Source organism: Ambystoma mexicanum, chromosome 13, assembly GCF_040938575.1.
Source record: "Ambystoma mexicanum isolate Mex_15411 chromosome 13, UKY_AmexF1_1, whole genome shotgun sequence".
In the NCBI taxonomy this organism is placed as follows: Eukaryota; Metazoa; Chordata; class Amphibia; order Caudata; family Ambystomatidae; genus Ambystoma; species Ambystoma mexicanum.
Genome location: NC_090938.1, coordinates 488,951,298 through 488,966,015, shown reverse-complemented (window position 1 = coordinate 488,966,015; position 14,718 = coordinate 488,951,298). Strand labels below are relative to the sequence as shown.

General features: G+C 45.7%; 1 protein-coding gene across 11 annotated transcripts in view; it reads right to left on the bottom strand.

Annotated features, from left to right (window-relative positions):
* Window positions 1–14,718, bottom strand: part of MARCHF10 (membrane associated ring-CH-type finger 10) — a 1,025,913-nt gene that overhangs the window by 166,075 nt on the left and 845,120 nt on the right. For all 11 annotated transcript variants that reach the window (XM_069634147.1, XM_069634148.1, XM_069634140.1 and 8 more), the window contains one exon: window positions 12,757–12,870. In XM_069634147.1, the coding sequence (XP_069490248.1) occupies window positions 12,757–12,870 (114 nt within the window). The remainder of the gene's footprint in view (window positions 1–12,756; window positions 12,871–14,718) is intronic.

Here is a 14,718-nt window from a genome sequence, read left to right as displayed (position 1 = left end):
CACCGGGTGCTGTTACACCATACATTACGAATAGTTGCGTTCCTCTGCACATATCCGTTGTTTTAGCCTCTGTGTTGGGGCACGGAAAGAAAACAGGCAGCAACAGTTCTTAATTGATGTGAAAACTGCCAACGACCCCTGGTATGAAAGCAGGTTTCCTTTTCAGAACTTTGTCTTCGTGGAAGATGATATATTTGAAGATGATATATGGGTTCTCCACGCAGTGCCTGCAAGTCGAAGATGCTTCATGCAGAAGATACCACCACCAGGTGTGCTGTTTTCAGGGCTACCCATTTCAAGTTAGTTGATGCCATTGGCTCAAAAGGCTTGTGCATGGGTGTGGTAAAACAACATTCTAATCCCATGGGGGATGCTTCCTTCTCCTTTGGGGTAATGCCTCATGAGTTAGTTAAAATGTTTTTTCACTAGAGGTTTTGCCCATGGACACCACTTTGTTTTCTTTGTTTAGATAGGCAACTATGGCTGCCAAGTATGTTCTGCAGGACTCTACTGATACTCTTGATTCTGCCAACTCTGGAATAAATAACATGTCATTTTGCATAGTCTCCCGGGGGTCCATCTGACCTTGTAGGTAACTATCGTAGAAACCTGTCCATTTGCCTTTTAATCTTGTACGGCCTTTCCTGGCCTCCTCAATAACCATATGTTTGTCTGATAGCCTTAGATTCCAGAACACCAAGTCCTCAGGTGCCAAGCAACCAAACACAGTGATTCAGTGCTCAGGTGGAGAACATGCCTTTTTGCTGGAGTATGTCCACTCAATTTGGCAGTTGTCTCCTTGTTTACTTCATGTTGTAGAGATCCAAAAACCAGAATCTCTTCAGCAGGAATAGGGCATAAGATTCATGTTTCAATTTGTGCACTACTTTCAGTATTAGAGTAAGGGGTGAAACGTGTAAAGTGTCTGCCTGTCCCAGGTGAGAAGGAAGGCATCTCCTAGTGAATCTGTGCCCTATACCTTCCAGGAGGCATGCAGGTTGCATTTCCCGTTTATGTATGTCGCAAAGACGTCAACCATTGGTGTGCCTGACATTTACAGAGCACATTTTGTTGGTACCTCAGGAGCTTCCTTCTTCCTCTTCTCTAGGACCAATTGAATCTTGCTTTGCATTGATGTTAGCATGTTAGGTTTTGCAAAGTGGTGTTTAAAGAGTACTGGGGGGGGGGGGCATTTTCACAAAGTTGGCTTTTTGGGAGTGATCAGAACAGACTCAAGGACCCTTTCTGCCAGTGTGCTGGGACTTCACATATACGTAGGTAAGTGAAGAATGACATACAGCCAAAGGGAAGATTATTGAATCAGTCATGGGTATCTTGCTGTATCATGGAGGAGTTCCTAAACTCGGTGGGGACATCCAGCTTACCGGATAGTGACTCAAAGAATGAACAGTGAACATGGAATTGCCAAGATGGAGAGCTGTCCCCAGTGCTTCCATCCACTCCCCAGCCTTGTGAGAAAATCAAACAATTTAAGGCACTGTTAAACATTTAGTCAGCAATTCAGAGTTTCAGCCGTCTAAAGTGTCAGTAGACCTGCCGCAATACCAGATATCAGGGACAGGAAAAGAAAGTTCACCTATATTTGTGGTCATGTTTTGGACCTTAGTTTTGTAGGCGAAGAGGACCAAAGTTGTTCAAAAGCCACAATCAAATTAATCAAAAAACACTGAAGGAGATCATGGGCTGCTATTTATAATATACTTGAAGACCTTAAGGGATTTACCTTACAAGTGTGAGTGAAAGTCAGTAGTCTCAACAGTGGCATGACCCTGATCGTGTCTCTTGGTGGCTGTCAATGGTGATTAAAAGTTTGGTATATTTTCAGACTGAGGACATGGGTCCTTGCATCACTCCCACACAGTTCTGATCAGCGAGGAACGTGCAACAGCTGAAGACTAACCCAAATACAATCACACAACCAAATGTCCCAGGGATGAGGGTCCAGGTTATCCTGCGACTCCCATCTGGGAACGGACCATAACAACTTTAGATATTCATCACCCACTTATTGGTCTGTACACATTTGTGAACCCTTCTCCTTTTAACAGATCCCTTCTTTTAACAGATCCCAACAGTGTGGGGTACCATGCAGAGCCAAGGAGATACTGGGTCCACACTGTTGCTGGGCCTTCTGTGTGAGATGGTAACTGAATACAAGGCTGGGCTACAGGAATGTTACCACAGGGGGTGGGGCCTGGCGACCATAATGACATCCTTTCATTGTACAGTGGGGTGTGTGAAAGCCTGCAGGGTATTCACATCTGTGGGCCTCCATCTCACAGAGGAACCAGGCTGCTGACTCGCATCTTGAAAAAGTGGCAGATGTCCTGTACTGCTTGATACAATCCGCAGACCCTGGGAATTTGGATAGCAAATGGATGGCCTGACTGCTGTGCAGCTCCAACCAAGAGGTGAGGGTCAGCAGTTGAAGCAGCAACTAGCAACCATCAGTTAAGGTCAGACACTGACATTTAAATCTGTTTACTGCTCTGGAGAATCCTGAGCAGAAGTAGTAACACAGAGAGAGAGAGAGCTAGCCTGTCCCGTTAATGTGTATTTAAGAAGAGTGTTCTTTCATACTGTAATTGAGGCTTTCTTTTTTTATTCAAGTGTGTATAGCTATTTACAACTTTTTACACTATCTATATAACATTTAATTAATAAAATACAATTAATACTGCACGCATTTACAATGCCATTACTCAAAATAATCTATACATTAAAATACATTTAATCTACTTAAGCAAATAAAAACAGCCTTCACAATTAGTTCTATTAGTCCTTAGTAAAAATTCATATTACAATCTAATTTCTCCATCTCAATTAAAACTGTTAAGGGAACTTTATATTCTCAGGGGCCAGTCGCGTCAACCCTTTGCTTCCAACATAGTTGTGGCCCTGAGCCAAACATAATATGCGTCAGAAACCGCCACATAAGACACAGCTGCGAAAAGCGTGCTCCAGAATTGGTTGCTCTACTGCGTCTTATGGTTTCAATTTGCTGTCTGCAGATCCGGCAAAGGCACTTCTCAAACAGGACACCCTGGCAAGGTCTCCTGATGCCGAAGACTGCCAGAATGTCTAGACACAACTGTAGGACAAAATGGATCAGTGCAGGAAAATGCCACTTCATTAAATACAGCCTTGGGCCCTGCGGGAAACCCCCTTGTTGAGCGAAATGCATGTATTTACGTCATCCCTCTAGGGATGCAAGAGTCAGCATCCTATCAAGGCTCTGACTCACAGTGTGCAGTTTGCCCAAAAAAACAGGGAACTCTTGCTCCGAGGTTCATGTCTGATATCTCAAGGCAATGAGCTTGTACCATGATCTACAATTCCTTGAAACAAACATTACGGGAGTATCATTCCGCATGTGCCCCACTAGAGTGCAGTAGCAATAAGTGTCTGCCAAATCTTATACTGACCCATAGTTTGCAGGCTTCCACCGTCCAGTTCGAGACAAGAGACTGGAGGCCTAATTCCAGTCTATTTACCTCCACTGGTACAGTGCCTGGTATATCAACCAATGACCTTAACATTTTCCCTCCAATGTTGGGAGCAAATTAATTGCTCTTCTAGGAAAGGTCTCCAGAGCGTACAGGGTCACTGGCACAACTGCTGTTTTATAGGCAATCAGTTTTGCCTCCAATGATCGTCCAACCCACAGGTCTATCACCTTAATAGCAGCCACTTGGCCCACACCTTAAGTTTTATGGTATTGTGCAAGTGTAAAAATGTCTGGGATGCCTTTACCAGTATACTCGGGTACCTATATGTATCTCTTAACTCCAGTTTATATGAACCGAGGTGCCAATTGAACTTATTTCTGCCCTGTGACTTCCTGCCAAATACTGTTCTTTGTTTTTACCATATTTATCCTGAGGCCATTTTCCTCTGCATACATATGTAGGGTATTCAAGGAATGCTGTAGGCCAATGGGTGTTCTATCCAGGATAACAATGTAATTGGTATGTGACAGGGTTTACTACTAGTTGCCCATATCGGGGATGGTAATTGTGAGCTGCCTTCATGGTCTTATCCAAATGAGCCATGTAAAATAAAGTATATAGTTTATATAGTAATGGTGCCAAAATGCAGCCTTGCTTTAGGCCCACATTTGTCTCAATAGGCTGTGTTAGGCTATCGTCCTGCTCTAGTCGAACCTTCACCATTGTTTAATGGCCCAATTGTTTAAGTGTAGGGGACATGGATCCATGCCCAGCTTCTCCAGTTGCTCCCAGTTTGTAGCAGATAAGTATGTCGAAGGCTGAGCTGAAGTCGACAAAACAGACATAATGGAGTGGTAGGGTATCTGTAGGCATCAGAAATTAGGTTAAGCACCCAGAGGGCATGCTTAGTACCAAAACCCCTTTCCAAAACTAAAATGATGCTCGCTTAAAAGGTGATTTTCGTCTGACCACCGGCAAGCATATGGAGCAGAATATTAGCAAAGATTTTTGAACTGCGGTCCAGCATAACTAGTAATTGATAGCAACCTGGGTCTGTACGGAGGCCCTGTTTGTGTATGGGAATCAGAATTTAGTCGCCCCACGAGCTTAGGACTGTTCCTGTTTTACAGATGTGAAAAAAAATGTTTTCAGGAGCTTAGCCCACAAAACAGGATCCTTCTTTAATGCAATATTAGATAACCCGTCCGGAACCATAATCCGCGAGGCCTTCGCTTTCTTAATTAGGGCCTCCAAGTCCATGGCCTCCACTTGAGACCATACATTTGAGGCTTCCATCGAACAGTCCTTATCACTAAGAATACAAGCTCCCTAGACCCAGCAGCACTTATTTATGTGACACGCCCAGTCCTCATCAGAGATGGGGCGGACTTCTCGGGGCAGTTGTCCACCTCTGATGGAGCGAATCATGAACCAAAACTTATTTGAGTCATGGGTGCGAATTATCCTATTTATATGCTGCCATTTTGCTGTAGTATCTCATATCAGTGATCACTCAACCACCGTTGGTATGTTCTTCTTAGCGCAGACAACTTGCTTTTGATGTCCAAAGTAGACATAAATCGACTCCCCTTCACTTTCCAGCGCTCAATGTTCATTGTGAGTTTTTTATTTGCAATGGCAACATTGTATGGTACCCAACGTTTATTTCCCTTTAGGTTAGTTGTGCGTTGCCTCTTGAAATGACCATGGTTTTTAGATCCCAAACATGTTTCTCAAGTAACTCCTCACTTTGGTGACCATAGGTTTTAATTTCTGCATTTAAGTCGTTTATGTTTGAGGGACCAACTGAGGCGGTTTCCCTGTACATTGACAGAGGGATTTGACTTCAGATTTTCTTTGGAGTCAAATTCCAATGTTTTGTCAGTCATTCTTAATACGACGTTGTCACTCATAGCCAATGCTTTGGTCTGCAGAATGGGCCTCAGATCACGGATCACCTCATTGCCAAATATACAATCATGAGAGAAGATGAGGTACCATTGGACCACATGCAATTTGGTCCTATTGTATTCATGGGGAGAGGGGCAAGATTGAATTCAGCCAGAACAGTCGTCCAATCTGCACCCCTACTCATGCCAAGGGAACTCTCCTCTCTGTTACCCCAGATGGCAGACTTTGCAAACAATTCACGTTGAAGTCCCCTGCCAGCAGAATACCACCCCTTTTGTTACAAGGGACCCAGGAACACAGAGTGTTGCAAACTGCTTCTATCAGTTCGCCTGTTTGTCACCAGGAGGATTGTATATACCCAAGGCCAGAGTGTCACCAGGACAATGTGCAAAACCCCTCAAAACCACTGCCAGTAAATTGGCATTTTCTTTAATACACTTATATGGTCTAAGCATGCATGTCGTTTTTGCCGCTATACATAAGCCGCCCTTCGGAGGGCCCCCAAGTACAGGAGAGGAAACCCTAAAAATTGTGGAATAGCCATCCATATAGAAGGGGCCGTTAGCCAGGTTTCCTGCAAAATAAAAAGGTCAGACATCCTAAGTTCCAGCCCGCCTAGCGGGTTTACCAAAAAGGAGGGTTGACCATGTGAATTCCAGGATAAAACAGAAAAGGAGGCCACCAAAACTGCAGATGGTCATTCTCCGACATCATAAGCTTTCATCCAGCTTCCCTGTATTCTTGAAGATGTACAGGGTGGAAGAACATGATAAACTTGTCACTAGTAACCCAATTGTTGGCTGGGGAAGGGGGCTTTTATACATTCTTTCACTCCTAAATAACATCCTTTCATCATTCAGTACTTTCTTTGACTCAAACAGGAATACTTCCAGGCCAAAGTCATAGAAATGCTTAGCATTCATGCATACTCTTTCCTTTATCATAGGTGAAATAAAAGTAATCAGACCCCAGTTTGTCTGGCTAAAAAGTTTTGGGAGTTCTATACGCTCAATATCCTTGGAAGAGATCATTTCTAAGTCCGTTATTAGGTGGAATAAATTCAATAATCAACACCTATTAATAAAAGGGCTAAAGGCCGTTGGTGCCATTTCCACAATTTTGAGGTACTTAGAAGGGGGCCCAAAACCTTTCCTGACCATTGGGCCAGGTACATTCTGGGTCACCAATGAGTTGTAACACCAGAGTCAGCCGGCCTGGGCATCGCTGCTGGATCATCTTGATTTTATACCCAGACTGGACAATGGGAGAGGTTTTTGTATTGTCCACTGTGATTAGGTCTACTAGCGTCTGGCCTATAGTTCTTGCGGCAGGAGGTAGTTGTTTCTCTAGGCGAAAAGTTTTCTTTTGCCGTATCCGTTCTGCCGGGATATTATGTCCCGGGGCATTTAGGATGTTCTGCCCAATGGATACAGAAGAGTCCTCGTTTATTATTATTATTATATATACACACACACAAGGGCTGAGGCTCACCACCAGCTCTCAATTGCGTTGCATTTGCCCGATTGTTCTTTGAACCCTGCAGTGTAACTTCCCTTAAGGAGCCATCAGCTACTGTATTATTGACTGTGTATTTATCAGCTCCAACAGCCCTGTGGCAAGGGACACTCGTCAGTCGTTGAGGAACATACTTTTTGCAGGCATTCTGTTTTGGTAAGGTGCCCCTGCTTCCCTGCAAAGACTGATGGTATGGGTCTTTTCTCAGACTTACGGCTGCGGGTTCCATTTGGTGCATTGAGCATGGCCTGCTCGATAGCAATAGTTTCAAGGGCTTGTTCCCTGGTGCTTGCCATAACTTCCGGAAGCACAGTGAGATGCTTAGACTTCGTGCTTACATGAGGAGTATGTTCCCCCTTGGATTTATTTCCACAGCACTCCTGGTGCTGGTTTGTGTTCAGACAGTTCCTGTTTGTTGCAGCAGCCATGTCAACTATAATACAGAGCATGCACGTCTGCCATTTTTGTACATAGTAGAAACATAGAATCAAGTTTGTTTATTAAGGAGTTCCAAGCCATGTTCCTTGCCCGCTTCTACCTTGGCAAAATTGCTCAGGTTCATCATTGTATACTGAAAAGTTCACTTCACTGTCGTCCTTGCCCGAGGATCTTTCCAAAGATGTAACCAGCTTCTCCAAGTCTGGGCTAGCAGACATATCTGCTTCGGAGGAAGAATTCTGATGGTCACGACCAGATGGCAGCGAGTTACGTTTGAGACCCTTGCACAATTTCAAGAGAGCCATTACTATCGATGGAGAATGAACTGTCAGATTCATATGCCATAGCAGCAGCAGAGTTTGAGTTCGTATCTGGGTTTAGAATTTGCCAAGGTTGTAAAATCCCAATGCCTGTGCTTCCAGGGTTGAATAATTATCAGCCTCTCATGAAGCTGCAGGCTCTTTCTCAGCCCCCACCCAGCCCGAGGCACTGCTTTATTGTGAAGAAAAGCAGAAATGTCTTGTTGAGTCACCACCTTATTATGCTTAAAGTCTGTTTTGCCTTTTTGGTGCATGGGGGCGACATGGCACCATTTCTTTCTTGGGTTGATCTGCATGCACGTTTGCCAGTACTGGGCCCAGTACCTTTCTTGCCAGCATGGATTAGATTTATTTATAACAGGTATCAATCAAAACAGTAACATCAGAGGGGCCCCTCGCCTGGACGAGATAGATTTATAATGTCCGACCAATGCAGCAGGGTGCAACTTCGTCCGGGTTTGCGGGCGAAACTGTGCAATAAATAATCATAACAACATGCAGGGCAGGCTATAATCCGTCGGTACGCTACATAGGACCGAGTGCGCCCTCCAGATCCAGATTCAGGCGATTACAGCTCTGGCGGCGGGCGTGTGAGTCGTCGCTCAGCAGGCAGGTCAATGTAACAGCGAGCTACAAGTAAACCCCAAGGGCTTACCGTCGCCGTCCCAGCCGTCCCAGCCGGGCCACCACGGACCACAGCTGGCCACTTCCTCTTCACTTCCCGCTGGCAAGCAGGTTAGAATATTCCCTGAAGCAGGATACACGCTGATGGCCATTGGTGACTGCTGGAGACTGCCAGACTGCAAACTCAGCCACGAACTCCACGTACGCTCAGCGTTAGAATGCATTTCTTGTGCACTTGCTCCTCCCAGCATGAAGAGAGAGAAAACACTGCTGACACTGCCAAGCTCTGCCAGACTGCAAACTCAGCCACGAACTCCGCCATCGGGGCATTCTATTATCTTATTTGCAACAGAAACAATGAATTGTCTTTACTTTGACAAAGAAAGACTCCGAAGGGAGTTTGGCTCCTTGAGGCATGACATGACACAGGCAAGGCCTCAATAAGAGATCTGGCGCAGAAAAACAAAAATGTGATTTAAAAGGACTCGGCTATGATGCCCTACTGAAAATCAGACCTTCACACAATTTCAGTATGTTATGCAGAGGTTGTACACACAATAGGCATAAGTCATACGAAAGGTCTGTGCTGCACATTTGCCACAATACATGTAGAACTTGTGCATTCATTCCAATTATGTGTGCAAGGAGGCAACCGATTCCACACATTTATAATGGTAGTGGAAGTACAGAAGAGCACCAGGTGTACAGCGAGCTGAACGGTCCTCTCATATTCGGTGCAGATGGACTCACTAAACCCATCTTCAGAATATTGGTGACTTAAACCCCATGCCACTGCCTGGCTCACACAACAAACACCGCATGAGCGAACACATAGCTGGCTTTATTTATTCAGTGTTCAATGCGTGGAGCCAGTAAATGTAGCTGAGAGTGCAGCCGAAGGGTGGTTAATGAGATCAGTGGGATGCAGTGTGAGGGGGCACTGAGTGGGTAATACGAGAGGGGGCAGAGAGCGGGCTGGTTCTGAGGGGGGGCATGAGTGGAGCGCCCCCCCCATTATGTGTATAGACAGGTTGGAGGTGTTATGGGGGCTGAAACCCCCATTAAAAAGGACAGTGGAGTCCAGGAGAAATGGGTTGGGCAGGGGCTAGGGGATTCGAAGACATACGTTTTGACAAGTGTGGAAACCGGAGAGGGGTTCGGTGGGCGGCATTCAGTGGATCGGGAATTCGAGGATCTGTGATTTAACCAGTTTTTATTTGGTCGAATCAGATATATACAAGCTTGATCAATGGACACAGGATATTCAATGTTTAGTCAACTAAAAGTAAACTTTTTTTCTGAAACACTTTAATTCCCGGGAATAACCAAACACGCCACTCCAACAAAAAAAAGCACCAGTATGCTACCAAAATCTAATCAGTGGCCATCCCACCTAAGCAATTATTCAAACTATTCACCTACATCCTTTTTAAGTGCAATGGCCCTGAGAAACCAAAATGATCTCATGAGCACAATACCTCAATCGAACAAGAATCACAAACTGGTATGCTCCAAACCAACACACCAAAGAAGGTATCCCAGTAGCCATCTTCACAACGCCAAACTACCATTGAATTAACTAATTCACAGTTTCTCCAAGGATATTGTTTCCACCATCAATCATCTGAACCTCATGCACCTACCTCAAGGGTGGTCAAGAAAAATATTCTAGCACCATCAATAATTGCCCATGTAAACTAACTCCAATTAACAAAAGCAGCCGATTCTCACTTCAGTCCTAGAGAAGCCCATTAATTTCAAAATTTGAAGCCCTCATTTTGAAATGCACGTAATGCTGTTTGGATTGCCAGATTGCCCCTCAGTGCACAGACAAAACAATAGCTGGGCAATTCAACTTCAAACGTATAATGAAGAACCAGATAAGCAACGAAGATCCACCAGCACAACCTGACAATGTCTTCATGAAAAATTCTAAAGACACATTATCAAGGGCAATTATAGGCACAAAAATAAATTACACTAACATCCTGTGGAAGGCTGCCTCCAATCACAATTCCACGTATGACTCCGACCTAGCCTCTCTGAAACGCAAGTGCAGAGCTGCTGAGTGGAAGTGCAGGCTTCAGGCACATCTTCTGACAGACTGGCCTGTCGCCTGGTCCAAAGGCAATACAGACTCTCCATCCACTCGGAGAAGAGGGTCCATATCAAAGCCTGCATCTCTGGAGCCACTAACACGGGAAAACCATTTAAAATCTGCAAGGAACTCCTACTGCAGTCTCCACTCCCCCTGCCATTCTGTATTTCACTGACCTCCCATATCTTATCCAAAACTCAGGACATCCTGTCCTCACTCTCCTCTACTCCCCCTCCTTCCTTCCTCCTCAGCTATCAGGCCTCCCTTGGCCCGCCTTTCTCCTTCACTAATACTCCTCCAAAGAGGTGCTACCCTGCTCCTCTAGAGCTATCAAGGACAACATTACCTCCCTTGTGCCAGCCTTGGCTGATTCCTGTAATCACTTTCTTTACCACTGTCTCCTTCCTGCTACTTCTCAAGCACTCCCTTGTGCATGCTCTACTCAAAAAGCCCTCTGCCGATGCCTTCTGCCTGGCTAACTACTGCCAGATCTCCATTACCCCTTTCCGGGGCAAATTCCTGGAGAAGCTGGTCATCTCCCAACTGATCCATCACACTGAATCTGTTGGTTGTCGTCAAGATAACCAGCCTGGCTTCAGAGGCACGAAAACTGCTCTACTCAACACTTGTGAAGACTTGTCCTCAAAACTCGATTCCAGCTCTCCATCAGTTCCCATCCTTCTGGATCTTTCCCCTGCCTTCGACACGGTCAATCATGCTACCCTGATAAATAGGCTCTGTGACACTCTTGTCATTATAGGCCTAGCAATGGACTAGTTGACCTCATTCCCCTCTGACCAATCCTCCCGGGTTCAACTGAACCCTCTTCTATCACACTCTCCACCTGCAGAGTCCCTCAAGGCTCTATCCTCTCGCCGTGGGTCTTCAACATCTACCTTGACCATCCGCCCCCCCGACCTCCACCTTCTCTCCTAACTTACAGTGTCATGCAGACAACATGCAGCTCTCCTTCAAGCATCTCTCTTCTACCTCCTGTTACTCCTCTGTCATTCTTGACTGCGACTGCAATTCTGGCATGGTGTGCCACCAAGGATCTTTGCCTTAATGCCAGTAAGACGAATATCCTTCTCATTGGGACCCCAGCTCCCTCCTTCCATCCTACCCACTAGCAGCCCTCTATGGGTCTCCTCACACTTTTGTAAGGTAAAAAACATTGGTGTCATCTTCGACTGTTCTCTCTCCTCGCATCACAGACCTTGTCAAGAAGGCCCACTATCAGCTGCACCTCCCCAGAGGCATCCTCTGTTTCCTCACCTTCCCCCAGAACCTCATGGTCTCCAGAGCTCTGGTCCTCTCTAGGTTGGACTACTGCAACAGCCTCTTCTTCAATCTTCCTTTATCCTCCATTTGCCCCCTTCAACTAATCCAGAATAGGACTGCAAGACTCATCCTTGTCCTTATTTCCCGTATTTCTCCAGCCCTAAAATATACCCACTGGCTCCCGGTTGCTGATAGGATCAAGTTCAATACCCTCTGCATCAACCACAAAGCTTTCAGGCACCTAAGACTGTGCTTCATTCAACTCCCTCTTCGTAACTAACTCCCTGCTACAGCCCTTGTAGCTCAAACTCTCTGCAGATCAGACACTTCTCTAATCAGAAAGAGGGGGTAGATCTCTCCTTAGCCGGAGCCTCCCTCTGGAATTGTCTCCCTGCCCCTCTCAGGCTTGAGCCAGATCTCCTTAAGTTCTGGAAGCTCCTCAAGACACTCCTTTTCTCTTCTTCCTTCCCTCTTCCCCCCCCCCTCCCTGCTAATCGCTCAATCTGCTTCAGTGACTGGCTGCCTGGTTCCCTCTGTATTCTACAGGGCACCAACCCCCCCCCCTCCCCCCAGTCCACCCCCGCTCAGGGGGTGGGGAGCTAGATCCTCGATGAAAAAACAAGAATTCTTTGGTTTTATTTGCTAGTATGTTAGAATCTGAATGGATATCAACCATTTTGGACAAGAGCCTAGGTCTTGTAACTCCCAAGGATTTCCATCATGCGCAATAGTCGACTTAATTTCACTCATGCGTTCTTATACATTCTAACTTTCCAGAATACACTCTAATGATTTTCTACCAAACAAAAATGAAATACTGATTTTCAAATTAAATGTCTGCTAAGGTGTGGGTGCCTTTAGAGCCTTTAGAAAGCTAATGTGCTTCCTACAGGGCCCAACTGTACTTTACAACAATATTGTTCAAAATGTTCTACACCGAGTTCTCTGTTACAAACACTTCTTAAGTAATATTTTGAAGGGAATTTTCTGTGCCCAATTGTCCTCCACTCTAGAACTATCCCAAAAAGCAATGCAATAGTTACTGTTAATTGATATGTGTCGCCTCCACTTCTCTTGCTTACTCCCGGGGGCAACTTACCATATCCCTCCTTGCACGGCTATGCGTGAGACGCAGCAGCTCTGCGTACCTCTGTTCGTACAAGTGAAGAAGCAGCATTAGGTACAGACCCGAATTCATAAGCTCACTCTGGCTCTGTGGAGACAAAAGAAGACCAAGTCTCAATGGAATTTCTTGGATACTTGACGATCAGAAAGACTTAGATCAACTATGAAAATAGCATTTTGATATAATGTTCTGTGCTATTACTGCACAGCCAGAACATAATCCTTTGATTTTGTACAATTCTGGTATGTAGGGGAAGTGGGACACATCCTTGTTTATATTTTGTTTGTTTTTTATCCACCAATAGATGTCCATTTGTATTAGCTTGCAATGCAGTATTTTCTCATGGTATTCTCTTATCACATCCATCTTCCTCTTTTATAAACATTTTAAGAAGATTTTCATTATTACGCCTTTCATACATAGAAATTTGACATTCAAATTCATCTTTTGTAGTTGATATTTATGTGATACATTGTCTATTGTTCAATCAGGATTACAGTACATAGCTTGTTTTTTTTATTCAGCCACCTCACAAACTGATCTAGACACTATTTTGGCTCAAATGCATCTTCTTAATATGCTCATACAGCCTTGTATTGCATTGTATTGTTTATTTATATAGCGCCCATACACAGGAAAGTGTTTCAAAGGGCTCAAAGAGGTTGGGAAAATGGGGTGTTGGGGTTGGGTGGGGACGGGGGACAGTCGCTCAGTGGAGACTGGGGTAAGTGCAGAGAGAGACACTCTCTTGGGTTATTTCTAAGTGTTGTGAAGGTGTGTGGATGTAGGGCCATGATGCAAGTGCGAGAGAGGACTGGCTGGGTTGCCCGGGACCAGTGAGACTCTGAGGTATAACAGGTGGCCAGTCAGCAAGCTGTAAGGAAGAGGAGGGAGAGATGGAGAGATGCAGAGAGCTAGGTTAGCAGGGTAGAGGGGAAGCGAAGGAAGAGGAGACAGGAAGGTCTTGAGGAGTTTCCAGAACTTAAAAAGGTCAGGTTCAAGACGGAGGGCAGCAGGGAGGCTATTTCAGAGGGAGGCACCTGCTGAGGATAAGGAACTCCCTGCAAATCTCTGCTTGGAGAACCGGCTCACTCGCAGAAGGTTGGAGGTAGATGAGTGGAGGGCTCGTGAAGGACAGTATTTAGGTATGCAGCATTGAAGGTAGTTAGGTCCCAGGCCCCAGAAAGCCTTGCAGACAATGCAGAGGGTCTTGACCTTGCCGCCACGGGGAGCCAGTGAAGGGATTTCAGCGCTGCAGAGATGCAGTCCCTGGGCTTGAGGCAAGGATAAGACTTGCGGTTCTGTTCTGGATGAGTTGCAGAAGGCGCATGGCAGAAGGGAGGTTGAGGAAGAAGTTGTTGCAATAGTCCAGCCTAGAGAACCAAGGCTCTGGAGACAGTGAGCCACTGAGGGTACATGAGAAAAGGTAGAGTACCTCTGAGGAGGTGTAGCTGATCGCTAGACTTTTTAGAGATGTCAGAGATGTGAGAGGAGAAGGAGAGAGTGGAGTCGAAGATGACCCTAAGGTTTTTTGCACAGACGGAAGAAAAGCCTTCAGGGCTAGCCTGATGGCTGTCAGCTCTAACAGATTGATGTGGAGTCTGGACTCCGATGGAGACCAACGACCGCTGGCTGTCAACTCATTGGCATGAACGCCCCAACCTGTGAGGGATGCATCCGTCACGATCGTCACCTCTGGCCATGGTTGCCAAAATGGTGCTCCCTTCATCAGATTGCCTTCGTCGGCCCACCATAGAAGATCCGGGGCGACTGAGGTCAGAATCTGAACGGGATCTGGCATCCTGCCAGAGAACTGTGACCACTGCATCTTGAGAACCCACTGCAGAGATCTCATCCGCAGCCTAGCCTCTGGCACCAGGAAAATGCAGGCTGGCATGAGGCCGAGCAACCTCAAGAACTCGAACGCCGGGAGAC